The 27778-nt window shown below is 38.8% G+C and overlaps 1 protein-coding gene across 1 annotated transcript in view; it reads left to right on the top strand.

The window, feature by feature from the left end:
- LOC109462165 (protein PTHB1-like) overlaps positions 1 to 27450 on the top strand; it is a 29045-nt gene extending 1595 nt beyond the window's left edge. Inside the window, exons 2-23 of the mRNA XM_019758658.1 lie at positions 1186 to 1336; positions 1779 to 1926; positions 2312 to 2376; positions 2654 to 2767; positions 3230 to 3404; positions 4089 to 4167; positions 4347 to 4434; positions 4780 to 4875; positions 5867 to 5996; positions 6430 to 6611; positions 7140 to 7216; positions 7364 to 7417; positions 7662 to 7764; positions 8135 to 8239; positions 8703 to 8843; positions 9551 to 9646; positions 10065 to 10237; positions 10863 to 11015; positions 23620 to 23802; positions 24248 to 24455; positions 24836 to 25099; positions 25554 to 27450. Coding sequence (XP_019614217.1) covers positions 1228 to 1336; positions 1779 to 1926; positions 2312 to 2376; positions 2654 to 2767; positions 3230 to 3404; positions 4089 to 4167; positions 4347 to 4434; positions 4780 to 4875; positions 5867 to 5996; positions 6430 to 6611; positions 7140 to 7216; positions 7364 to 7417; positions 7662 to 7764; positions 8135 to 8239; positions 8703 to 8843; positions 9551 to 9646; positions 10065 to 10237; positions 10863 to 11015; positions 23620 to 23802; positions 24248 to 24455; positions 24836 to 25099; positions 25554 to 25657 — 2847 coding nt within the window. The 5' untranslated portion in view covers positions 1186 to 1227 and the 3' untranslated portion in view covers positions 25658 to 27450. The remainder of the gene's footprint in view (positions 1 to 1185; positions 1337 to 1778; positions 1927 to 2311; positions 2377 to 2653; positions 2768 to 3229; positions 3405 to 4088; positions 4168 to 4346; positions 4435 to 4779; positions 4876 to 5866; positions 5997 to 6429; positions 6612 to 7139; positions 7217 to 7363; positions 7418 to 7661; positions 7765 to 8134; positions 8240 to 8702; positions 8844 to 9550; positions 9647 to 10064; positions 10238 to 10862; positions 11016 to 23619; positions 23803 to 24247; positions 24456 to 24835; positions 25100 to 25553) is intronic.
- The last annotated feature ends 328 nt before the right edge of the window (positions 27451 to 27778 follow it).

The following is a 27778-nucleotide window of genomic DNA, read 5'->3' on the forward strand; positions in this document are numbered from 1 at the left end:
GTGTGTGTGTGTGTGTGTCTGTCAACACGATAACTTGAGAAGGTCTTGATGGATTGTCTTGATACTTGGTAGGTGGGTAGGTCTTGATGAGACCTCAAAATGATTAGATTTTGAGCCACCTGGCGGCTTGTCATGGTACTGCAGCAGAATTTCCGGTTTTGATATCTCATGATCCAGACATGCTAGGGTGACGAAATTTGGATGGTAGATAGCTCTTGTGCTGAGGATAAAGTGACATGAGTTTGAGCCCCCTAGTTGCTTGCTCTGGAACTGCAGGGGGGTTTAATGGACAAATGTTTAAAGGGGGATAACTCAAGAACCGATTGATGGATCATCGTGATTTTTGGTATGTAGGTAGCTTGAGTGATGCTTGACATAATGATATTACAATTATGCAAATATGGATGTAATTTGCATAATTAATGAGGAAATTCTATTTATCAGCTGCATTCCATAATAGGAAGTTCAAGCTTGTGACATATGTTATTAAGAATCAGAGAAACACAGGCAGATATCGATTATGCAAATGAAGACTTAATTTGCATAATTAATGAGAAAATATTATAATTGCATAGTGGTAACTGCCTGGAATTTTATACTTGGGGTGTTTGAAAGTTAGGTTAAGGTGAACATAATCAAACATAACTTATTCAAATAAGGACCTCATTTGCATAATTTTTGAGAAAATGTCATCATGGCATTCTTTGTTAAGATAAGACTGTCTTTTGGTGGAGAATATGATCAACAGATATAATTCATGCAATTGAGGATCCTATTTGCATAATTAGGGGGACTAATATATAATTTCTTAATCATAAAAGCTAACATCATTTGGCGAAGGTATGAGATCGTGGAACTCTAGTTAATATTAAAATAAAGTTATTCATTTACAATTATGTAAGAATTAGGAGAGTAGAAACAGAAAGACACTCCTGGTCCCAGGCCGGGGTTCGAACCCACGACCACCCGAGCACCAGCTTCAAATCAAACCCGACACTCCTACTGATTCAGCTAGAAGGTCTAGACCCGTTGGCCAGGTCAGTTGGTAGTGCCTATAAACCTGTCTTGTAAACCTGTATAATATTTGTGACAATGATTGTCACAAATATTATACAGGTTTACAAGACAGGTTTATAGGCACTACCAACTGAATGATTTCTTTTTCCACCACATCGTTTCTAGCAGCCTGTTCCGGACCGTACCAAGTAATACTGGGGAGGGAGCAGCATGTCTCTGTTTAAGACCCGAGACTGGTGGTCGGCGAGGTGTCAGGAAGAGACGTTCGACCAGGGCTGTCTGTGTGTCGCTAACATCGACAACAGTCCCAATGGACATGGTATGGTCTCGCAGTATAGATTTCACTTTTAGATTAGTTAAAGGAGCATTTATTTCAGGAGGAAGGTGTTACTGTGTTTGGTTTAAACTGACGTGTTATTTTCCAATTGATTATAATTTTAGGAAGTAAAAATGCACAGTAGAACCCACACTAAAAAATATCATCAGTGCTCAGTAACTTTCTGCAATTTCCCTCCAAATAATCTCAGTCTGTACCTATCGCCTATTTGAGATACTTTGTAGATGACAATATGCTGGATACAATGCTTCCTGGTACCTAAATTTTCGCTGTATCTATAGCTCAAGAAGACTCCCATAAGATGTTCATTCCCTTGTCATCTTTGTTCAGTAATGAAGTCTTTCAACATTGTTTTTCTCTCATAAACACAAGTGATCTTGCATCCAAATATTAACTTCTTCACGTTGTTTTTGTTTGTCCCCAGACAAAGTCCTGATCGGCAGTTTTGCGGGTGTGCTGCGTGCGTACCTGCCGCGTCCCGGGAAGGGAGAGGGGTTCAAGCCGGAGGACCTGCTGATGGAGGTACAGCTCAACAGCCCCATCCTGCAACTACAGGCCGGACGATTTGTGTCGTAAGTAGCAGTTTGTATTCTTAAACTTGGACGAGATCTGAGGAAGACTTCTTTTTAATGTCAGGGCTCAAACTACTTAGTATTTTCTGATTTTTTTTCTGTCGCCTGCAGCATTGCAAGTTGTCAAAAAATTTTCCTGCAATTCAGGAAATGTTCTGCAAATTCCCAAACTGCTATCTTGACCTTGCTTTTACTATTTCATTCAGGAACTAAAAAAAATTGAAATCGAACAACTGAATAAAGTCTGCAAGAGATTGAAGTTTCATACATGAGCTAATATCTTTTAGCAATGAACTGTGAAAGGATTATGTACCAGGATGTCAAACCTTTAATAACATAATGGGGATAAAGTGAATATCAGTCTTTTTATACTTGTATATTCCAGAGGCACAGAGGCCCTTCACTTGGCAGTGCTGCATCCCAGAAAAGTGGCTGTGTACGGGATATCACGTAAGTTTGGGAAATCTTTCCATAACTTTTATCTGAATCGTCCAAAAGATGATATTCTACAAAAGGTATTTGGATCCTTTGTTCCTTTCTGTAAACATATCAATGGCTTATAAATGTTTAAAACTTAAGAATTAAGATAAAGGGAGTCTGTCTAAGTTTGGTCAAGGAGCGTTGTATGTCCAAGCCTCCAGCAGTCACACTCTGCATTTCTTTTTGAAAGTTGCTAGGGACCTTCACTGCATTATGCCAAATGCAGTCCTGTTTTTCCCTTGTCCAGTTGTGTCAGGTGCAGTTGAGCACGGCAGCCACTACCAGCTGAACATGATGTACGAACACAACCTGCAGCGGACCGCCTGCAACATGGCGTACGGGCCGTTCGGAGGGGTTAAAGGTCAGTATAAAGGTCAAAATTCTGTCAAAGTGCACCAAATGTAATTCTTAAGTAAGATGCCAGTAAAAACCAAGGCAGACTTTGGAATAACTAACCTCCAGTCATGGTTTTGAATCCTGTTACATTTACCCCTCTCGAAGACAGCATTTTTTTCTTTCGGAAGTATGTATTTCCAAGGAAGTTATAGCCTTGCATGTTATCTATAAAATCCTTTCTTACATTAAGGGGATACAAAAGAAGTTGTGGATATTTTGGATTTGCTAAAAGTAAATGTTGGCTTCGAAGTTTGCAAATATGTTTCTAAGTTCTTTATAACCTAGCATGTTATCTATAAAATCTATAAAACTTAATGTGATAGAAAAGAAGTTGAGGATATTCTGGATTTGCTATAAGTAAATGTTGGCTTTGAAGTTTGCAAACATGTCTCATTTTCAAATTTGTTTTTTTATTTCATTCCCCCAGGCAAGGATTTCCTGTGCATCCAGTCGATGGACGGCACCCTGTCGATCTTTGAGCAGGAGAGTTTCGCGTTTAGCCGGTTCCTGCCGGGATTTCTCCTGCCCGGGCCGCTGAAGTACATCACCAGAACAGACTCCTTTGTCACAGTGTCTGCGCTACGACAAGTAGAGAGTTATAAGTACGACTTACAACTTATCTACTGGTTTGAATAAAAGGTTGAACTTCAATAAACACCAATAATTTTTGGGTGACAACACTGTAGGCGAAATGGTAGAATCAGACAGTGTTTGGAAGGATATTCAGGAAGTTGTTCAGAAAACATCACCAGAACTGATTTGTCATTGTGTTGGAGAGTTATAAATACGACACACAAATTGTCTCATTTTAGTTTGCTACAGGATGATTTCTGGTTGACAATACTGTAGGTGAAAACATTGTCTCTCTGTGTCTCTTTGTAAGTTTAACAGATACTTTATTCAAGACTATAATTCTGATGAATTGTCACCTCTTGTTCCACCATTGAAAGCTTTCCAGTATACCACTGCATAGTCTACATTGTAGGATACTCTACACACTGTCCAAATACCAGTCTCTTAGTCCTTCTATCTATAGCAACAGCTTTCCACAGATGGAAAAAATATTTTTACCTCCCGAATACAACTCACAAGCCTTCAAAAACATTTGTCGCCATCTCCTAACATAGTCACCTATACCAACTTAGTTTAGTGCTTAGAAGTGGTCATTGAGCAAACTTAGTCTATGTCATTTCCCTGTTATTTTGTATTGTATTTTCATTGTACAGTCATTTCATTATTTCTGGGACAGGTAGTAATGTTCATGTATATGTCTCTTTCTCCCTCAGGTACCAAGTCCTAGCTGTTGCCACAGACTCCAGCTCTAAAGAAGAATCACAGAAAATCAGCTCTGGAAAAAGAGTCACTGTAAGATATTGTACTGATTTCTCTTTTTAAGATTTTTAAGATTTCTGTCCAAGAATCTCTATGAATTCTGCAGTAAGTAATTTGAAGAGCTTGCATGTGTGATTTGTCAAAATACAATCATGTTGTCAGCATACAGCTTCTTCCTGAGTATATAATGTTCTGTTTTTCCTTTTTTTCAGATTGACTGGTCGCTGAACATCGGTGAACAAGCTGTGGACATCACATTTGTCAGTTTTCCACAGGCTCCACCCTCCATACTAGTACTGGGTAAGGAATTTTTGTTTGTTAAGAGCATCAAGATTCTGTCAAAGAATGGAACGATGTCTTGAAAACCCTGGTTTAGACCAACAAGAACATTGTACACTGCTTCTCAGTGTATATGATTGTAGACTGTTGTAGACATTTGTAGACTGTTGAAGTTTTCCAGTAGATTTTAACTAAAATGTTGATATCAGCTAAAATGTTGATATCACTTTATCAGCTTGTAAATATTTCTCCTTGCTACCTTACCTTGTAGCTAATTTGCAGTACAAATGTAGATGCCAAAAGTCTACATAACACAATCAACAAGTGTTGATTTATATTATATATGTTGTATTTATTTCTTACCAGGAGAGCACAGTTTGTTCTGCGTTAAGGAGACAGGTCAGCTGAGATTCATGAAGAAGCTGGAGTACAACCCTTGTGCATTCCTACCTTTTGCTGCTAGTAAGTAACACACAATGCCAGGGCTAGAAAAACTAACTGCGCATGCATGCATAGAGCTGTGCAGGCATTTCTGATGTCTATATAGCCTGTAATACTATCTAAAGTGCCCTGTCTTGTTTTGTAGAGTGAATCAAAAGACAATTTTTTGTTGCAGTCATGTAATCTTCAGGGTCATGTTTTAGATATCTTAGTGACAAATTGACTACAGATAGTACTACTGATAAGAGTATTTGTGGAGAGTTAAAATTTGTATATTCTTTGTACTATTTTTAGCTTTTGGGGCTGCAGTTTAAGTGGAAAAATGTCATTGTCCTAGGCTTCAATTTGTTTTTCTCGTTATTTCCAAGACAGAGTGATCAACATGATCAATGTTACAGCTTTTGTTGCAGCTGCATGTAAAGGAATCTTCCTTGAATGTCCTATGCCAATATAACACATCAACAATCCGATAAATTAGAACGAATACAGAAACGTGCGCTAAGAATAATTTTAGGCCCTCAATACTCATGTTATGATGAAGCCCTTTCCCATTTTGGCCTCTGTACCTTGAAAACTAGACGAGAATCGCTAAGCCTTAAATTTGCCAAATCTCTGTTGAATTCGCCGACGTTTCGAAACTGGTTGCCCCCGCTACGGAAAGATGTTCACAACAGAAATTTAAAGGGCAATAATCAGCTCTGTATTCCGATGGCAAATTCCAATAGATATAAAAACAGCCCCATTCCATACTTCACTGCACTTCTGAACAACGTCAGGTAACCTATCAGTGTGTGGTAATTTTTATTATGATTATTGTCTAATTATTTTAATTATTTTGCAATATATAGTTGTTTCTATAGATTTTATCAAGTGTTTTATTAATTTCTTGTAACTGCCTAATATGCATAATTCAGCGACTTGTACTATGTACAAGTCGCTGCAATGTATTTTAGTGTATTGCTTTCAATTGAAACAATAAACCAATTATATATATTTTTCTCTTTCTCCCCAGCCCAGGACGGAGTGATCAACACGATAATCTGCACGCACACGAGCCAGCTGCTGGTGTACGGAGACGTCACGCTCAAGTGGGCGGCTCAGCTGCAGCACGTGCCCGTCGCGGTCAGGGTCGCAACTTTCCCGTACGTACCGTCAAATTCTTCTTGCTATAATTTGCATTAAGTTTTCAACCAATTTGCTAAAGGTAAAAAGGTAAAGGTAGTCCCATAGCGTTTTTTGAGGTTGTAGGGGCAGTGATTTGTTAATCTACTGTGTCTAGGGTACGATATTGGAAGGCAAAGCCCATCTCTCTTCGCTGCCTTTTAATAATAATATTTTTAATAATAATATAGGTTTTTATTTGAAGCCAAAGGCTGAATTTACCAAAGTCATGTAACAGATTTTACACTTGGGTGGAGTGAAGAAATCAGTGTTTGCTATATGCTGTATGTTCTATCCTTTTGCTAACTTCTGATAGTGGTCGACATGTACTAAATCATTTGGCCATTTGATCTACCCTATGAAATTAAATGTATAACCATTAGATTGCTTCTGACTCTGTTTTGTTGTGTTTAGTGAACTGAAGGGCGTGATCGCTACGCTGAGCGAGGACGGCCACCTGAGCTGCTCGTACCTCGGCACGGACCCCGCCATGTTCATCGCTCCGGCGCCCGAGTCACGCGACATCAACTACGACGAGCAGGACCAGGAGATGGAGGAGATGAAGAAAAGGATCGCCCAGGCCTCGCAGAAAGGAGGTGAACTTTCAACTTTAGACTGTTCCATAGTCATTCAAGATAGGGGTAAACTTGCCCAGGCTTCGCAGAAAGGAAGTGGGAGCTGTAAAACTTTGGACTACTCCAAATTCAGATTTAGAATTTGTGTGAATTGCTGTTTAAAGTTAAAACTTTAGATCCAGCACAAACAAGTGTCTCACAGAGACATGTAGGTGAGAGAACTTCCTTGTGTTGGGTCTAAAGTTTTAACTTTAAACATGTGACACAGATTAACGTTCATGATAGTGTTAATTGCTGATTTTGATTTTGACAGCAAAATAGAGGCCAACTTTGATAGTGAAAAAATGAGGTGAACTTCGAACTTTAGAATGTTCCACGGTCAAATTCAAGATAGGGGTGAAGAACTTATATTGTTCAGTGATGTTTTAGGCAGAATTGGTTACTTCCTATGGGTACGAAACAAGTATTTTCTTTAGGATTTTGACACATGATCTATCTGTTCATGTGTTGCAGCATAGTTTAATGTTATTTGCGGTTTTTTTTGTACAGATATCCTTCCACAAAAGAAGAGCGAGGATGAGTTAACAATAACAGCATCAGTGCCCCCCTCCCTCGACCCTGTTACGGTATGTCAAATCCATTTAAAAAAAATATATGACACCTTTTTTTGTGTCACACACTTCGTTACATATACATGTAATTGTATCAAGTTTATGGTTGTTTTAAGACTTCTGTGTCAGTAACTCAGAGTCTGCTTATTCCTTTTTTTACAGAAAGCAACAAATCCTGAAATCCAAGATGAAAGTGTGCCATCCATAACAGCAGAGGTAAGGTTGAGAGTTCTTTTATTCCACGTCATATTTCATCATACAAGGGACTGTTTGAAATATGATGATATTTCATCTTCGACCATGTTTAACAATGGTATACAGTATTTACAAGGTTACATTTCATGAAACCTGCAGTTTGAAAGGAAATCAGTTAAGGTTATGATATTAAAGTACATGAATCGAAAGAAGATTAAAAGAATTGTTTTTTGTCGTTTCAATTGATGTTCCTCTTGTATTCCAGCTGACATTGAAGAGTAAGATGCAGGTAGAGAACGTTCACCTTACGGTCAGAGGTTACGGAACCCTCGGCTCCACACAGACGACCTTCAAATTCTCCTATCTAGGTCAGTCATCCTCTAAGTTCATGGGTCAAAGGTGTTGACCAGTGACCCTTCAACTTAAGGTCATCAGTCAAGGTTTCCAATTCTACATTTGTGTGTAGCATAAAAAGCATACAGAATGTATGAACTTTAGTATGTATGACTTTTACAAGGTACAACATATTGCATGTTTAGCCATTAAGTGTTTTGTAACAGTTCTAACAAACTAGTCTACTTGATAAACTATTAATACAGAAGCATATTGGCCCTACTGGATGCTTTAGATTGCATACATTGTACCACATCATTATACTGTATTATCATTCCAAAAATTTTGGTAGTTAGTCTTGATAATGATACTCTAGTTCTGATTATGTGTGTTTTGTTGTTTCAGATCCCTCCAGTCCTCCCGTTTTTCCTGTGTCATTTTACCTACAAGGCACCTACCCGCCCGCTTCCCTCACAGCAGAAGTGTCAGCATCCTACAACATTCCTACAGGTAAGGCTGGCTACCTGCAGTGTGGTACAGAACTGCTAGGGGTCACTTTTGAAAAGACAAAGTCTCCCTGACTGTTGTTGCTGATTTTGCCTCCCACAACATGAAGAAGACACTATGCTCAAGTTTCTGGGTTCAAATTCCTTGTGGTTAGTATTGTAGACTCAGAATCTGAAGGTTCTGGGTTCGAATCCCTGTCAGGCCTCATTGTTGTGCCATTTGCTCACTCAACTCAGGTGAAAACGAGTATCTAGCTTTGGTTAGGGATGTCCTCTCAAATGGGACGTTAAGCTAGAGGTCCTGCGTTTGAGGATAGCTGTTGTAGTGGTTTCTTTTGATCATACTCGAACAAGTTTTCCATGACAGTAGTACATGACTTTGTGGCTTCCTACACGCTCACAAGATTATGTAATCAATTTGTTGTGGCACTGTTAGAAAAAACCTCACAATGTTCATTTATTTCCAGGTGCTCCGCGTACGGTACAAACCACGGTCTCCCTCCCCCTCTCGCTGGTGTGTCGGCCGTGCATGCCTGTCAAGAACGCCGCCTACAAGGTTACCATAGATACCAACAAGCCACCTGTTAACCTCAACGAGCTCTTTCCAGGTACGGTCTTAATTGTTTATTTGTGTATTTATTGACTGAAGATTGTTAAGCCACCTTATATGTTGCCAAAATGTTTTGTGATGTCATGCCAGCAAGGCCTTTGTAATAGCCACTGGCTAGTTGGGCTGCCCTGGCTGTGAGGGTTGACCAGCCAAACCAATAAATAAATAGATAAATTATTTATTGATCTTCTTCTGTTTTCTGTTCTATTTCTGTTTCTTCATAATGTAGGAAAATTGAATACATTGTATATGTCTAACAGTAGTGTGTATAAGAGACAGCATAGAAGCATCTATAGTCCAGTGGTTAGTGACCCTGCCTCGATAAATTATTTATTGATCTTCTTCTGTTTTCTGTTCTATTTCTGTTTCTTCATAATGTAGGAAATTTGAATACATTGTATATGTCTAACAGTAGTGTGTATAAGAGACAGCATAGAAGCAATTCTATAGTCCAGTGGTTAGTAACCCTGCCTCTGGACCGGGAGGTCATGGGTTTGAATCCCGGCTGTTGTTGCTCACATACATGCTACAGGAAAGGGCGCAGGATGCTCAACATTGTCCATTGTTCATTGACCTTGTCGAAAACAGCTATGGGAACTTTCAGAGAACTTATTTCATTCATTTGATTGTACACGTATGAAAAAAAGATGATAGTGCTACAAACTTTACTTTCCTCTGGTTTGAGTGTTTGAATTATTTTTTCAGATCTTGCGGGTGACTATGAAGGCAGTAGTGGGTTTGCGCTGGGGTTTGAGCTGATCGGAGGTCCAGTCATCACAGTGCTCGCGTCTAAAACTTCTCGTAAGTACTTGTGGATACTGAAACTGCATCTTAACAGTGTTGAAGCCTGATGTTTCAGAATATAAAAGATCAGAAAAATACAGAACTCCTGGACCATGTACATGTAGTAGCTTTGTTATCAGTTCAGCTTTTATAAAATTTATAGATTGAAATGCTCCCCAATACATGTACATGGCAGGCCCCAGCGTTGTGCCTTTGGGAAATGTATATACATGTATTTCCTTATTTGAAAATTAGGTCTGCAGAATTTCTTCAGAATTCCGATTTAAAAGCTAAGATTTAACCCTCAGAACTCTAAACTTGCTGATATACAAATACACATCTAATATTGTATGAGATTTGTAGACTATCTATTGGCCTTATTCAAAGTCATACATATTATATACATGCCATAATAACTGCTATGATTTCCTTACAGAGAAGTACCGTGTGCAGTGTGACCAGTTCGATGCGCTATGGTTAGTTGTTAAGGAGCTGGTGGATCGGCTAACCAGACACCACAAGCGGCGAGGCTCCAGCGACTTCAGATGTTCCTTCGTCGGGGGGCTGCCTCTGCAGGAGTACTTTGAAATCATTGATGCACATTTTGAGGTAAAGGTTTAGTCCACTAGTCTCCCATCTTTGACATGTAGCAGTTTTCCTCTTGATACTATTTTAGACCTGTATGGACCTGGACTGGTACCTAAACAAGTTCAACAAACAATCTGCTACATGTTTACATTTATAGCCAACTATCTTTTTAGTGCTAAATTGTTGTCTTTGTTTAAAGATTTCAAGTTTTCCTGATTTTAAGTCTTAGGTGGTCAACATTATCTTCTTTGAGATGCAATTTAACTAGTACCTTTATTGTAAATACTGTAGTAATGTCCCCTAGTGTTTTATTTCGTCTGGTAACAGGTACATGTTCAGGTCCAACCTTAATGATTTTACAGCACACAGCCCTGCACAAGGATATTCTAGACAGTTATCATGAAAGTTTATCTGTGTGTTGGTAGTTAAGGTTTAAAGTTAACAACTTACACCTAGAGCTTCGACCAGTCACTCTGGTCTTCCTTAGTAGACTGGCCCACTTCAAAGAAGCCATGTGACAAGCCTCACTGGGTCAGGCTACTGAGGAAGATCAGAGTGGCTGGTCAAAACTCTAGGTGAGAACCATTCTTTGTATTGAATCGAAAGTTTTAACTCTAAACAAGTTTCCACTGTTGTTTTTCCCCAGCTGCGATCGCAGACGGAGCACCTGAAGAAAGTCCTGCAGCAGCGAGCGTCGCAGTTCCGCTCCATCCAGAGAAGGCTGCTCACCCGGTTCAAGGACAAGACGCCCGCCCCCCTGCAGAACCTCGACGCGCTGCTAGAGGGCACTTATAGACAGGTAAGGCTTTATAGGGATCTCTTGTACTGTAGACTTTATACAGCTCTGTAACACTATGTCATTACTGTAAGTTACAAGCATGTCGGCAGAACGTACTACACCTGTGCGAAACCCTGATTTTTGGATGTTTATTTGGTCAACGTTGCATCAGAATTTTGCCTGGTGCAGATGATATCTTTTCGGACATAACATTTGGGAACTACAGACGAGATGTTAACTTTATATACCCGATATGACCTTATATGAGACATTCTGCCGAAGCGCCATGCACTACACATTACGGGTATCATGCAGGTGCAGTTCGTTCTGCCAACGTACTATGGTAGCACAGATGGAGGTGTGCAAATATCTTTGAAAAATGGAGGTGTTCACAGAACTGTAAGCTCAATGTGATGGCAGGTACAAAAAAAAGAATGTCTGCCAATTATTTGTTAAAGGTAATGATAAGTTTGTGGTACAGATGCGAACATAAAAGTTCAGTAAAAAAAAGCAGGAATTACAGTACTTCTGTGAAGGAAGTTACATAGCTACGCCAAAAAACAGTTACTCAAGCAACTGGATATGATTTTGGTAACGGTCGAAATCATATCCAGTTGCTTGAGCTAACTGTTTTTTGGCATATTTGTTTATTTATTTATTCAATCCAACAAAATCATACAAAAGCAGGGAATGCTAATGCATCCCTGAATTGTGTAATTGATTTTTACAATAGGTTAAAAAACAAGACAGAACAGGTACATAGAAACACACTATATACAAATATGTACAAATACCATTCACTCTACAACAGCAAATAGCAGGCATAGGTTTTCAAATACATGTATCAGCCATTGTCGCTGACTTGTAGAGTCTTACTGCACAATGAATGAAGGACTTTTTCAGGCGCAGGGTCCTCGCTTTGGGCAGAATGAACGTGTTGCTGTTCCTAAGCTGTTCCTATATCTTATTACCTGGATGTCTAACCTTCACCGACGAAGTTACATAGCCTTTGTGCAGGCACAGTACATTCTGCCAACATGTTCACACAGAGAAGTTAGAAATCATTGCACCATGTGGCTTGCTTTGAGCAAGGAGATATTGCTCCTAGGATAGGAACAGACAGACAATTAGTCAAAAGGTAATTTGTGTCACCGTCTAGACACAGCAAACTTATTAGCTACAACCTCTGAGGGCGTGAGAATGGCGTAACTCGGAACAGAGTTACCGCTCCGGTCTCCGGCTCGATTTCTTCTCACAGGTATTATACGAATTAACAGGTGAGCTAGGCGGTTACATGATATGGTGCTACCGTATCTTACTGTATCTTTGAAAACTATTACACATGACGTACCACAGTACTACATGGAGTTGGTGCTTGGGTCTCCGGCTTGATTTCTTCTCACAGAATTATTATACAAATTAACAGGTGAGCTAGCCAGTAAGGTGATATGGCCTCACTGTATCTTACGATACTGTAGCAGTCTGTCAAACTATCACAGTTCTAAATTTATCTTGGTACCAGGTATCAGTAGGAACAGATAGAGTTAGTGCTTGGGTCTCGGGCTCGATTTCTTCTCACAGATATTATACGAATTAACAGGTGAGCTAGGCGGTTACATGATATGGTACGGTAATACTGTATCTTACCGTATCTTTGAACACTATTATACATGACCACATTACTAAATTTGTCTTGGATTGGCACCAGGTATTATTAGGAACAGATAGAGTTATTGCTTGGGCCTCGGACTCGATTTCTTCTCACAGATATTATACGAATCAACAGGTGAGCTAGGTGGTTACTTGATATGGTAGCTTACAATACTGTAGCAGTCTAGTACTAAATTTATCTTTACAGATTAAGATTGGCATTACATTACGAAAACTGAGTTACTGCTTGGGCTTGGGAGTTGATTTATTCTCACAGATATTATTTATAATAGGAATTAACAGGTGAGCTAGGTGGTTAGGTGATATGGCCTTACGTACTGTACCATAACTTACAATACTGTAGCAGTCTTTGAAATTATTACATCACAGTTCTAAATTTATCTTGGATTGGTACCAGGTATTGGTAGGAACAGAGTTATCGCTCGGACTCAATTTCTTCTCACAGATATTATGCGAATTAACAGGTGAGCTAGGTTGTGACATGATACGGTACTACCGTATCTTACAATACTTTCGCAATCTATAAAAACTATGATATTACACAATCTATCTTAAATCATATTTCTGTTGTGGTATGTACTCTGTTTTTATGGGTAATTGGCAAATTGTCTTACTGATAGCTGTTTTTGAAACACTGCTCCAAGTGTAGTTCTTTACTTTAGCCTCTGGCTCTTCTTGCACTTCTGGTAGCTTTCCTTTCATTCCTTCAGCACCCCTGTTTTCAATTAATAGATACTGAAAATTTACTTGGGGGAATCATCAAATTGTTGCACTGATACTGTATTTGTTTTGGAAACCTTGCCCCAAGGCCAAGTGCAGTTCTATATATATTACTTCAGCCTCTGGCTCTAATTCAAGCCTCCTTGCACCTTGCTAACCCTAAACTTTCATTCTTTCAGCACCCCTGTTTTCAATTAATAATACTGATATATTGATACTACATGGTACTGTTTTTGAATAAGTTTTGAAATAGCTTTGAAACGGTGTGGTAAGTTTAATACCAGCAGGCTTCGATGGCTAATTTTAGTATCGCCACGTCTGATATGCCTCAAATTCTGTATAAATCTTCTGTCCGAACATATGATTAGGAAAAAATCTTCCTGCTCTTTTGACCTTTTCGTCATCAAAGGAAAAAATGTGAGGATTATAACAGTGGGTGGCGATGACGATAGAAATCGTTTTTGTTAATTCACCAAAACAGCGATATTCTTAGACATCCAAGATTTTTCTAGAGATAATACGTCACGACGCAGCCAAACTGAAAGCCACAAAACACACAGTCTTACGTTCTGATCCGCGGTTAGATTAATCGCATCAGCCGAGTTACCTCCACAATAGGAGAAATATTTTCTTGAGAAAGGGATCAAGAGAGAGGGTTCATCCCTTTTTTCCCTACAGAGTCTTAATTGAACCTTTCCACATCTTGGCTTAGCTTCCAGACTGGGAAAAGGTCTTGGGTCAAAACTAATTCAGAAATATTTCCGTCATTTTCCCTTGTAAAATATTCTTTGTGCAATACACTTTGGAAAAAAATGGTTATTGGTTGTACATGTGTAAGACTTGAATGATGAAAGGTAACAAAAACCAAAGTAGTTTGTTAGCACAATTTTAAACTCAATACAAATTGCAATATCCATAGAGAACAATGCTATATAGAACTCAAGTTGACAGGGTTGTCTAGCAATCATTTCTATTCAGTGTAAGTGTCTGGGTAGATTGATTGATTCATTCATTAATCAAATTGGTCATGTAATCAATTACCTATAATTCTAATCATTAAGTCGTCTATTATGCCTTAAACCCTCATGCATTATTAAAATTCTACTTCTTGAAAAATTGCTCTGCATCTGAGCTGAAAAGTTGATACTGTCACCTCTAGTGTAAGCAAAGGTTAGGCGATGGGTGGGACACAGTTAATGATTTTTTCCATCCCCTAACACCCCAGATTGCGGCCCTGAAGCCCCCATTGTCCCCCATAGTCCGCCATTGTTCGGTAAACGGAGAAATGAGAGAGCGGGGCAGAGTCCCTGATTACAGATAATGGCGCGGCTTTGTGGCTTTTGTTGCAAGCGCCAAGCGGAAAACAAGGGGGACTTTCCACATAACTGGGCACAATCCTTCAATGTCCAACCTGGGGGGACTCTCAAGAACAACACTTGTCTTGTCTGGTCTGTACGGAACTCGTGTTGTCTGGGCACAATATTAGAAGCACCAAGAGAGCAAAATGGAACATTCTCAACTCTGCAACTTGAACATAAAAAGTAAATGTCTTGATGTTGTTTGATGTCTAACAAAACTATTATCAGTATGAGCAGAAATTATGAAGATACACAAAATGCGCGATACAAAGAAGCATATAATTTTCTTCTTGTAGTATGAAACTACTTAGAATCTTTATCAGATTATAAGCAACATCGTTGCTTGTATGATTCTGAAAGTTAATCTCAAATCCATATTTAGATGATGTATCAATTTGGATAGGAGAGGAACATGTAGCAAATTTTCATGAAAAATACATTTCCTTTTGATTGACATAAGTATACACTGAGATGTTCCCTGCCCTCTGTGTAGCGACTTGCAATATTGCCACATGGTACAAATGTTATGACAAATGCTTCTGTCACAGTGATACGTTTAATCTGACATATACAAGCTTCCTGCCTAATCTTTGTTGAAATGCAGACGTTAGACCTTATATATGGCACCACCTGGGCACAGTCTGCTCCCATACTCTGTTCTGTTAAAAGATAATTCCTATCATGCCTTTCATAATCCGGCAGAATATTTGACCTATCACAAAGAAATTCCTTCTCTTCTTTTTTGTGAGACCTTGTCAACTAAATTTCTTTAGGAAACAAATCATGTGAGCAACAGTGAAAATTTACACATAAAAGTTTCTTTCTACTGAATTTTAGATCAAAGGAGTGTCATTCTGTGCGGTGCAATAATTACAGGATAGTTTCTATTGTTTTCTTTCTCTATCTGGGTATTAAGAGTTGATTATGTGGAATTTGAAGTGATAGGCTCTCTCGGTACGAAGGATAAGTGTCAAGATACTACATACCTAAAGTATATCCAGGACTCGAAATCAAACTACTAGAATGATATGTGTCCTTTACAATAACATTCTTCCAATAGTTTTGTAGTATGGAAAGGTTCAGTGTCAACTTCAAGATACGATATACCAAAAGTATGACTGGTATCAAAGACAAGAAAGCAAAATATTAGACTGATATATCAGAGACTTTTACTTTGAAATTCTCGCAATAGTTGAGTACTATGAAAAACTGTGTGCCTTGATATGATATCTCTCTCTCTATCCGGTTTAATGTAGTAACTTTGAGTTTCCAGTAGATTATTATACAAAAGTAGAAAAAGTGAGTCATGGAAATGAATTATAGAAATATTTTCTCTGATACCAGAAAATATATCCCTTTTTTTTTAACAATCTTCCCTGAGATTGTTGTATTAGATGCTAGTTTTGAATGAAAAAGTTTTTTTGAGCATTTTGTAGTAACTTTGCAATTTCAACTTTTTAATTTACTTTGTTGGGTAATGTTACAAGTCTAAATATAAAATTTGGTATTATATTATACTGTATATATTACGTATTACCTTCACCATAATGTTTTGACATGTTTTGACATTCTTCAGCTGCCCCAAATTTGACAGCTTACTGCGCGCATTTAACTAAGTGTAAAACTACTTTCAACTCCAACATTTCCAACTGATACGCCACAACAGGTGGTTGGATTTAATAGTAATCGGAACTTAATTGACCACATTGGTGGAATTGTTTTGCGTTATATTTCTGGAAGGCCAGAAATATCCACACTCAATTGGGGAGTGTGAACAGTTTGCAAAGCTTGATTGAAACCGTACGTAGCCCTTTTGAACTGGTATTTCGAGGAGTGAAATTTTTGGCATGCGACGCGTCGCATTTTGTACTAATTGGCCAGACTGGAAATGTGGAATGTTTTTTCTTGAGATGTTGGCTGCCAGACCTGACACTTTCTGTCATCGCCATTGTGTTTGTTATACTAGAGTCTGTGAAAAGAGACATTGCTCAAGTGTTGTCTATATGCATTAGGATGATCTGTATCTGTATAGCCAGCATAACGGCCCTTTGGCGTAACACACCGGCTTGATAGGCACATATATGCATGGCATGGCAGCAGCTAGCCCGAGCCCTTGCACATCTAACTGTTGGAGTTGTTTAAAGCTACCTAGACTAATGATAATGTCCTAACTGTAATTGGTGACAGCAAGTTCCGCTCTGCGATAGTTCTAGGAAAGAATGAGTTTTTGAACACTTCAATCTTTGGTTGATAACTCTGGTACTTGAAGGCATGGCTATTTCTTGTTCTTTTCTGAGCTGGAATCAGGTACTTTAAGGTTGGTGTCTGCCTGAGCTGGTGAGTTGAGAGATAAATGTCCAACATGTATATGTATAATATATGATAAACATTTTTGTTTTGCTGCCTTGAAATTGCATTGGATGCCTTTAATAACATTTACTGTCTGTTGGAGCTGGTAAGATGTGAGCCTCACAGATCTACACACAAATATCCTCTGTCCAGTATTATTTCTGGGTTTTGAGGAATTGTGCATGTCTTGCTGAATAGCTATAAAATGGCCTTTGTGTACTGACACTCCTGTCTAGTTAATAACTCTAAGGTGGTAAGGTGTAGCTTAGATTGTATGATCATGATTGCATGATGTATGTGACCATGCCTTTAGTGACCCTTCTATCTGTCTGAGCAGTTGAGTTGTGAGGTATCACACTTTCCCATCTGGTTGTCTAATGGGTCCCTTTGTTCCGATCATTTGTTCTGAAGACCCGATCCCCTGACAGTGATGGAGCACGCCCGTAGGGGCCTGATCAGCTGACTTTCTTGGAAGAATAGCTAAGGTCAGCACGTCGGCACAAAGTACTGTGCAAAACCTAAACATACATTTGGGTATTTAAGGATGATATCCCATCTATAGCTATAGAAATGTTGGGTTAAAGATATAAAATTTGGACACTTGATACTTGATACTTTATTAGGATATCCATTAGTCGCACAAATTTTACAGTGTATTACAGTGACTTTCCTACAAATAATAGCTAAGGTCAGCGCGTCTGCAGAAAGTACTGTGTAAAACCCATACTGTCATGTGCCTAGCACTTTGGCAGAATGTCTTGTTTAAGGTCGTATTTGAGTATTTAAGGATGATATCCCGTCTATAGTTTTCAAACATTTTATCGTGAAAGTTTTCATCTGCAATTGGCAAAATTATGATGCAATGTTGACCAAACATCCAACAAAAATTATGAGAAATTCGGGTTTCGCGCAGGCACAGTATGTTCTGCCAATGTGTTGCTAAGGTCAAATATCTCAGACATTATTTTTGTTTGTTTGGTGTTAGTTTTGGTACCAAGTAATCTTGAAAAGGTAATTAAAAAAATAGATATATTCTACACTCTAGCTAAGCACACTTCATGTACCAAAAAAAAGGATATACCAAACGTGTGGCGTCTCACAAACTACTGCTTTTCGTCGACGTATGAATCATTATCAACGACCAACAGCTGACATTCCTGCGCTGCAGAGGTTTTAGAACAGTTGTCTGACCTTTGATAACCTCAGCAATTTACTGAGCTTTCACATTCAAGTGCATGAACTGAGAAAATATTTTCATTGAAGTAAGTTGTTGCTATTCTACTTTATCTGTTGTTTTTAGTGGCTTAGAATGTCATTACATATATTCAGTCTGTTATAGTAAATCAATTTTTTACAGCAAAGCAATGAAGAGTGCTTAGTGAATGAATGAAAGACGGTTACCTTATGTTTATGCCCTTTCAAGCTAAGCACAGGTAGAGTTACCGTAATGAAATTGTATGTACTATAACAGTCATACAGGTTTGGTATCTTACAACATGAATAGTTACTGTAGTAATATATACAGGGTCATCTTCTTCTTGCTTCTTAAGACAGTTGTAGGTGTGAGTAGGGGACCTTCCCGGTGTGAGTGGTTCAAACCTTACCGTCTGGTCTCAGGTTTGACATCTTGAAGTCTTAGAGGTGATAGTTACCAGTTATGTCAATCCTTCCACAAATGTGGTAAATCTTCATAAATAAATAAATAAACAAACACTTTAACAGATTACATGATTTATATATTTGCCTGTGGAGGAATATGAATTTTTCTTCACACATGTAACTGTATTAAGTGTAAACACGTAGAAGAAAATTACGAGTTTAACATTTTTGAGAGGAAATGCCTGGGGTCTGAAACAAAGCGTGGGTCTGCCCCTTCCTGACACTAATTATGATAGTTGCAGTATAACTACTGGTACAGTAGTTTAGGGGTATGAATTCCTACATAGTTACCAGACTAAGGAATGTTACAACTCTAGAATTGGAACAGAAACACATGGTGGAAAATTCCATGTGGGAAACAATTAGAAAAGTCTGACGGTGTCAAATAAGGACTAGAAAAGTAACATTTGCAAGGAAATACAGATTTACCTTGACATGGTCTGTATATACATGTATGTCTGTCTTGTATATGTACAGATAGATAGACAGGCAGACATTTATACATACATACCGGTTCATATAGCATAGACCTACTCTGTTTATTCTTATCTAAATGTACAGTAACTCATAATATGTATTTTAGTATAGCAAGCCTGAAGCCACTGATTTCAATGCTGGAATTTCTGTCTTGCCTTTGCTGAAATCAAACATCACTAGTAACCATGGTGACCGCACATGTGTCTTCTGCGGGTCATTGACCTTATTTGTTTGGAAGGGAAGAAGAAGAAACCTGCTTAAAACAAAACAAAATGCAAACATTCAAGGTGTTTTTATTCTAACATAATTATGTACATATACAAATGTACAGATAAATAGCAGGGATAATTTGGTAGATGATGCTTTTAAGTGTGACCACATGATCAGATTCGATTTTATTGTGAACAAACAAATACATTCATTTTTTTGGGGGGGGGGGTGACTAACAAAACAAATAATTTGACCTCCATATTATGTGAAAAGTTGAATCCCACAGTTACCCACCATCCCCGATAATCATATTTCTACAAAGGAAATTTGATATCAGCCACCAATTTTTCAATCCCTCTATGCTTTCATGTGCATATCTTGAGGCATAATACATTTAAACTCCAAAACAGACTAGATGGGACTTACACTAAGTTATTGCGAAGGGCACAAAATATATCATGGACACAACATGCTACAATTCAAACAATATATGAGGGTCTTCCGAGGCTGTCTCAAAAACTCACCCACCGCAGGGTAAAATTTGCAGGACATTGTTATCTAGCTAAGCAGGAAATCGTTTCTTCTGTCCTTCTCTGGAAGCCAAGAGGTTGAGTACACTGTAGAACTAGAAGTCTGACTTTTACCGATACCTCAACTAGAGACACTGGCATAGAACTCGAATACTTAGGAAACATAATGTTAGATAGATAGAACTGTAGAGTTGTATGTGCTGGCATAGAGCCTGGCTCATAGGCTGCTAATGTATGTATGAGGCATAACCACCAGACAATGTGCTATTTGTTCGGCAAATTAACGACACTCTCGTCACCTCTTCATCCTGTATTAACCACCGCATTAACCAGCGGAGATAGGTTTTGTTCACGTCCATTTTTCGGCCAACGAAAATTATCGGTTAATCCGGCAGCGAATCGTCTGCTGTCTTTCTTCTTGCCCAGTGGTTCGCGGCGACAGGAAACTGCGTTGACCTCCAATTACCCCATCGCTACAGATACGTTGGGGGGGAAACTATGGTTGCAAACATCGAACGTTGCCTCGAGCACAGCTCCGAGACGCAACAAACTTCAAAAGGCTTCTGTCTGAGACCAGTTAGTACCATAATTACATTAACATGTCTACAGACACAAAACTGTGGAACACGCTTTAATGTATATTAAACGATTTGTCCTTTTCTTTTTAGGGTAGTACATGTACACTATATGCTCTTAGATAAAAGATTATAACAAACTTCAAAAGGTCCCTGTCTGAGACCATGCAGTTAGTACAGTAATTACATTAACATGTCTACAGACACAAAACTGTGCAACACGCTTATATAAACAACGATTGTCCTTTTTTTAGAAGAATATAATAATGCTCTTAGATACATTTAAATTGTGAGCTAAACTTAAGCGATTTATAGACTCATAATACGTAAAGATTGATGTTTTTTCACTGTAATTAGTAAAAAAAGTTGTGTTTGTTTTGACAGTTATTATGATACATGCTCATTTGTGAAATTATTGTGCATACGATTTTCAAGCATGACAGATTTTGTTGTAAACAGTCGCATTATGTTTGTTCAATTTCACCAAGAACATAATAATAATATTATACAATCACCAACTTTGCCTTTTTTATGCAAATGCAAGATTGCACAAAACTAGATTTTATACCCGACTCTTAATATGCAACAAGAAAAGTTAACCATATATGCTTAATACATAACTTTCTTTTAAATGTTACTAAACAGTGTACTGGAAATGCTAACTTTTCTTCTGTTGTAGTTTTAGATATACATGTATACCAAGAAGGAAATAAAGCAAAATATATAACGCAAAGCAAAAAGTAGCACTTTGAAAACAAACTACAGAACAATGCACCGATAGTCTGCAGCTCTATGTAAACAACTCCATCCAACTATGAAATTATCGTTTTGACAATTTGAGGCATCATCATTATCTTTTACGTGACCTCAAACTCAGCGGGAGAAAATGGTTTCCTGTCATAACAAGGGTGATTAGAGCTGGAGAAAAGTGAAGTTGGCACCACGTTCGGCTGCCTTGACCCCTTCAGTACTTTAAGCTTGGATTCTGCCACGCCAATTTGATTTCTGGGTTCTCCTCTTAGATTGTCGCATTTCGTTTTTGCTTGATTTGAAACGACAAAAGAACAATTTATATGTACTGGGCTCAAAATACTTTTCTCTGCATAACTGTACTGGTGCAGGTATCGTTGAAAATTACAATGTACCTGCACCAGACAAATTTTACCTGCACCACTCAGATTTTAAGAAGTATCTATCACACAAAAAACTGTTCAAAAACAGTGTTCGAAATACCTGTCTGCAGTCTGCAATCTGCAGATAGATTTCAAAGATTGCAGAAGAAAAATTTATACAATCTGCAATTTTGCAGCAGGAAAAATTGGCACTTGGGATTTGGTGCTCTTGGCCCCAAGGACAGACAACACTTAAGCTCCTGTTCTGAAACAACAGGAGCTTCTTCACTAATTTACATCAACCTTGTCTTGACTTGTCTATCTTTTGTTTCCTTTTGGACTTCCAAAAATTTGTCTTCACTAATTTGCATATCGATCAATAGTTCATGCTTATAAACTTGCAAGATTGTAGTATAGAGGCTTGTGTATTTGCAGAAAGTATTTCCAAATTGCAGAACAAAATTTTGACTCTTCTGCAATATTGCAGAACACTGAAAAAAAGTATTTCGACCACTGAAAAACTATTGCCAGTATTTCTTTTGTACTTCATAGATCACAATCAATGTTCAACCCCAAAATGTTCATATTTTGGCACCAACAGTTGAAGAAAGTCCTTTTTGTTCCTAGTTGTCACAGTTTTTCCATTTATCAATGCAGTGATTTGATTAAGGGATCAAAATTTATTGTTTGCATTATAATAAAGCAGCCTGGTATGTTAACTTTCTGACTCTTATGATAGCATTTTGGGCTATCATACATGTAGGATGCCTAGGCCTGTTTAATTGCTGCCTACTTCATTGATTGCAAAAATCTGAGAACCAACAAGTCAACTTGGTGTGGCCTAAGCCAGGATTCTGACACAGATACTTAACCATGGCTTCGGAAAGGCCTATGTGAAGAAAAGATAGGAGTCATAGCTCAGTTAACAGTAGACAGTGTAAAGCTTTTGGATACAAGGACAATAGGTAAGGATATACAGACTTACAATTTTGTATGGGAAGGATAACATGCCATTTTGCAGACGTCATTCAATTTGTATACTAGATATTCCTGGCAAATATGCCCTTCTGTGCACAATTTCGTAGTCATAATGTCTACATACAGGAAAAAAATAGATTCAAAAGATACTGATTGTCTCAACTTCTGGTATGAAAAATAAGTTTGTTTTGTCTGTTGCTAACCTTGCTTGGCAGCATCACATCCTGTTTGCGATACGATAATAATGACTATTATCATGGTATTTTGGTACGATAATAATGGTATATCTGGCCAGGACGATAATTCCGCCCTCACGACACGTATGGTATGCTAAACAAACATGTACGTCATGAGATTGTCTGGCTTTTATCAAAATGTCATATTGTTAAAATATGACATACGCTACCAAACTTTTTCTACTACATATGCATTGGCCTCAAAACTTTGTGAATATATTTCACAAAGTAATTATTACGATCATAATTTACATTTTAGTAGCTTGGCTTTATTCTAAGTAATTAAAAAAAAACATTAAGGTCTCACTCTACAGTTCCACTGTGGGTCTCATGTTGAATCAGTGGTTGATGAAACTTAATTTTCTCCCCAGATCCTGGCAGTTTTTAAAAAGAAAATTAATACATTGTATAAGGTTTCAGGTATCACCCTACAGTTCCACTCTGGGTCTTATAGTTACAGTTCTATGCTTGAGTTATGGGATTGGGTGGCGCAACCACAGAATACTGGACTCGGAACCAAGAGATCTTGGGTTTGAGTCCTTACATGCTACCGATCTTGTGCCCCTGGGAAAGGCACTTAACACGACTTTCCTCACTTAACTCGAGTGAAAATGAGTATTGTCTGTCTTGTATTTGTTTCTATGTGTGGGACACAACACCAGCAACAGCTGCCTGTGTCAAATGTGTATTGTATTGTAACAGTTACAATTTCAATAAATCAAATCAAATCAAACTGTATTTTCTCCCCAGATCCTGGCTGTGGGCGAGGCGTGTGAGGAGAACACGAGGTCGCTGCGGCGGGCGGGAAACGCCGTGAGCGCCGCCACGCGACTCATGAACACGCTCGTCCGGCTCAGCTTCGGCATGTCCGACCGAGAGTTTGCCGTGCTGGAGGCCTCGCTCACACCGCAAGTGGACGACGATAGCGAGATTGTACGACTTTGTTTTCGTTTTATAGTTATGTACAATAACAATCAGCTAGGGGGCCAAATCTGATAATTTCAAGGTCTCATGAAGACCTACCCGCCTACCAACAAAACAATGAAAAAAACATAATATTTCCACAATTTGAGCTAAAAATAAGTTATAGAATGAATAACATAGGTGTCAAAAAAGGATTTCAATTGGCTCGTTCTTGAAGGCTATTTGCAAGGCAACACAGTAAAAGGTTAAGGATAAGAGGTAAAAAAATGTCTACTCTATAGCTCTATCTGAAGTTTGTAAAATTGTATATACATTACTGAGGATTTTCACTTTTTGGAGGCAGTGGTGGCCAAAGAATACTGCCCTGTATTTAATGATAGGTGGGTTTTGTGATCTTTAGTTAGTAGAGAATTAGTTTTTAGCTCTGATTACTTAACTTAATTTGTTTTTCCAGGGCTGGGAGGAGATTGTTGACGCTGCCATCACACACCTCCTGCGCACGTGTCTCGCCAAGAGCGCCAAAGACACCGTGACCAACCCCCCCGCCCTGGGGATTGCAAAGGACACTGGGAAGCTGAAGAAGCACCTGTCCCTGCTGGTGGACCGGCTGAGCAAGGGGGGCAGTCTGGCCATGGAGGGGGTCCCGGGGTTAGATGTCAAAGGTCAGGGATCAATGTTGTCATCTATGATAATGGTTATGAAGCAACTGTAATTTGCCAACTCAAGAAGTTGGATTTCACAAATTTTTGAAAGTGCAACTCTAGTCTTTGTCAAGGATTGAGCAATCCATTGCATCTGTAATGTCTGATTTTTTGTGTTGGCAAATTACAGTTTAAACTTGATTCATAATGACTTCTACCAACACAGATGAACTTTAAAATGTATTGTAATTGTAAAAAGGAAAAGCTTGAAGCTATGCTGTATCATCATGTGAAATTTTTTACCATGTAACCTGTACCTCGTTATATTTTGTCTGACCTCCTCCTTTCATGACTTCCATCAAAAGATTATGTCAGGAATCACATCTATTTTCTTTCCTCAGAATCAGACTCAAAACCTGTCGCTGTAAAAGCCAAGACGTCTCCTCGGAACCACCCGGACCCGATCATGGAGCAGAACATGGAACCGGGTGAGGTTCCGGTCGGCAGCAAACTGGGGGAGCAGAAGAACAGGAAACTGGCTCCGGTCTCGCCGAGAAACGGGGGAGGGGGGCTGAAGCCGCTGGGAGAGAGCAGTCTGCCGCCTCTGGGCGGGAAGGGCTCTCTCGGGAGCTTGCCACCACTAGGGGGGAAGAAACTAAATGATGGTGAGTATGGAGAACAAAATTAACTACTACTGGTATTCAATCTAAAGGTTCTGGGTTCGAATCCCTGGCTGGCCCGAGTGCTGCCACCGCCGGGGTGGGTGGGGGGTAAGGGCTCTGGGGAGTTTGCCACCGCTAGGGGGAAGAAGTTCAATGATGGTAAGTATGGAGAATTTCAGTGTCTGACTTTGAATCTGAAGGTTCTGGGTTCGAATCCCAGTGCTGTGCCCTTGTTAAAGGCATTCTTCAGCTGTTTTCTCTCACTCAACTCAGATGAAAATGGATAAAACTTCAGTTAGATATGTCCTCTGGGATGAGAAGTAAAGCTGGAGGTCCTGTGTTGCCTTCTCCTAGCCTTCATTGTGTATTCTAATGTTCCTTTTTTATTCTCCTATGTACATGTACCGTAGGTAAGAGGTGGTATCTTCATCATCGTTTGTTTATTTGTTCCATGCAGGTCTTAACGACCTTTCAAAGGATTCGGTACCTGACCTTGACGACCTTCCAATGCCACCGACCCACAAACCCAGGAACGACATCCAATGGGAAGAGGAGGTCTAAGGTCACAAAGGTCATGAGTCAAAGGTCACAAAGGTCATGACCTCAGTGGACAGGTCCACTTGATCTTCACGTGTGTTAAAAAATCATTTGAAGATTTGCAGAAGATTTGTCATGTGGTTCAACCACTCCTGCTCTCAACCACTACACTTCTCTTTGAATTGTGTCATAGGTTGTTGGACAAATTTTCTTTATCAGTGCAAACTGTTCCGTCCAATTGATCGAATGTACATATAAAGTACTATTGCAAGAGATGAACTCTATTCTCAATGTTGTTTGGCACTGAAAATTTCCAATGGTGTATATTTCATTGACACAAAAAAGGACTGATGAATAAATTCAGAGTGAAAGTCCAAAGTGCCTTGTACAGTTAAAGAAAGACTTATTGCTGTTGTACAATAATAAATGTAGTTACCTATGACTAGATAGTCCTGTGCCATAGATATAAGACTTGTTAGACCTTATGGCTGAATAGCGAGTGAGCTTTGTTTGTAAAATTTGAAGCACCTGTAAAATTATCTGTCAGTGAGTAAAAATGCTTGTCATGTCTTGTGTTTGTTTCCATGTATTTTGAGCCCATCTGACCGTCTTCTAAAAGGTTAGCTTTTGAAAGCTACTGAAATCTGTTTAAGGCATCATCATTATCTCACAACTTTGTGTAACAGATATTTCAAATCAGAGTTATAAAGTTCTGAATTCTGTGGAAATATACACTGTCAAAGGCTTGTATTAGTTAGACATCTTGCACCAGTGGATTTTTGCATCAGCATTTTTTGAGTTATTGCTTGAAATCATGCAACAAGAATTTCCAAAGTAATTTGTTCTTTCAAGGATCCTGAGTTATGAAGTGGCTTCAATGCATGTACATTGCACAAAGAATAAAGCAGCACAGACAGTTACTTAGTAACTAATATGTGCACTCAATAACATTACTTAATGAAATGCTCTTCATTTTTCTTTACTGTTGTAATTTGTGGAGGTGCAATTTACTGTACGTTCGCGGTTGTGGTGGCTTTGAGTCAACTCTAAACATTCTCTAAAAGGCTGGACCAGTTAAGTAGTTCACTTAGATAACTAGGGCGTTTTTGTAGTAGACTTAATTTAGACCACATAACAAAAAGTGGTAAAAGAAATTACACAAATTTGGCATTGAAAGAGGCTCTGAAAAGATAAGCAAATAACAAACTTCAGGTAATTTTTTTCCTCTTGCACTGCAAAAGACAGGCTTGTCTTGGGCACACAAGCAAATAAAGTGTTGCTTAGAAAAACTATAACAATTTAGTCAACAGCAAACCGGTCTTAATTGCAATGACTACGGCTTGTAAAGAACATTCCAATTTTTTAAAAAGTTTATCGGAAATTGTGAGGGAGGCTGAGCAATATCTGGAACAGCCAGGTACACAGTGATGTTGTCATGGTAACAAGTCAGCTGTTCTGTCTTGTTTGGTGGCTAAAAGGTGAATGTTTCAATCTTCAAGTTTGCTACTGCTACGTTGAAGTCAGCAGGTGCTCGTTATACGCTTTTGCTGCTCTAAAATCACATTGCCACATCACCTAGTCACATTGCCACATCACCTAGTCACATTGCCACATCACCTACATGTAGGTACACGTTGGCAGCAAAATGTATCAAAACATTGCATCTTATGTGTCAAGTAAATTGTGCTTTTTGGACACTTTGTCATCTACAGTGGAAAATGATATGACTTGTACGGATGTCTGTAAGAGTGCTAGTATTGTAGGAGGTGTACACTAGTTTCTATGGTGGTTTTCTGTACCGTTTTTCTGCAATAAAGTCTTGCTATATTTTGTGGAAAGTGGCTTTATTGTTGCAACTACACGTCCTGGCCGTACGATCGCAAACTTTGGCTGAGGACATTCTTTGGATAGTCCTGCACGTGTCCTGCAAAATTAAGCTGTCTTGCGTTTAAGGTTAGACATCCAGGTAATAAGACACGCCAAAAACAGTTACCGAGGCAACTGGATATGATTTTGGAAACGGTCAGACGTTTCAGGTAGCATCCACTACCTTTCGTCAGCTGTTTTGTTACGGCAAAATGCTGTCTTACATCCTTAGGTAGTGGTTGATTCTGTCACAGACTGCTACTTAGTAGATTAGATACT

Source organism: Branchiostoma belcheri, unplaced genomic scaffold (genome assembly GCF_001625305.1).
Source record: "Branchiostoma belcheri isolate BF01 breed outbred unplaced genomic scaffold, Haploidv18h27 scaffold113, whole genome shotgun sequence".
NCBI lineage: Eukaryota > Metazoa > Chordata > Leptocardii > Amphioxiformes > Branchiostomatidae > Branchiostoma > Branchiostoma belcheri.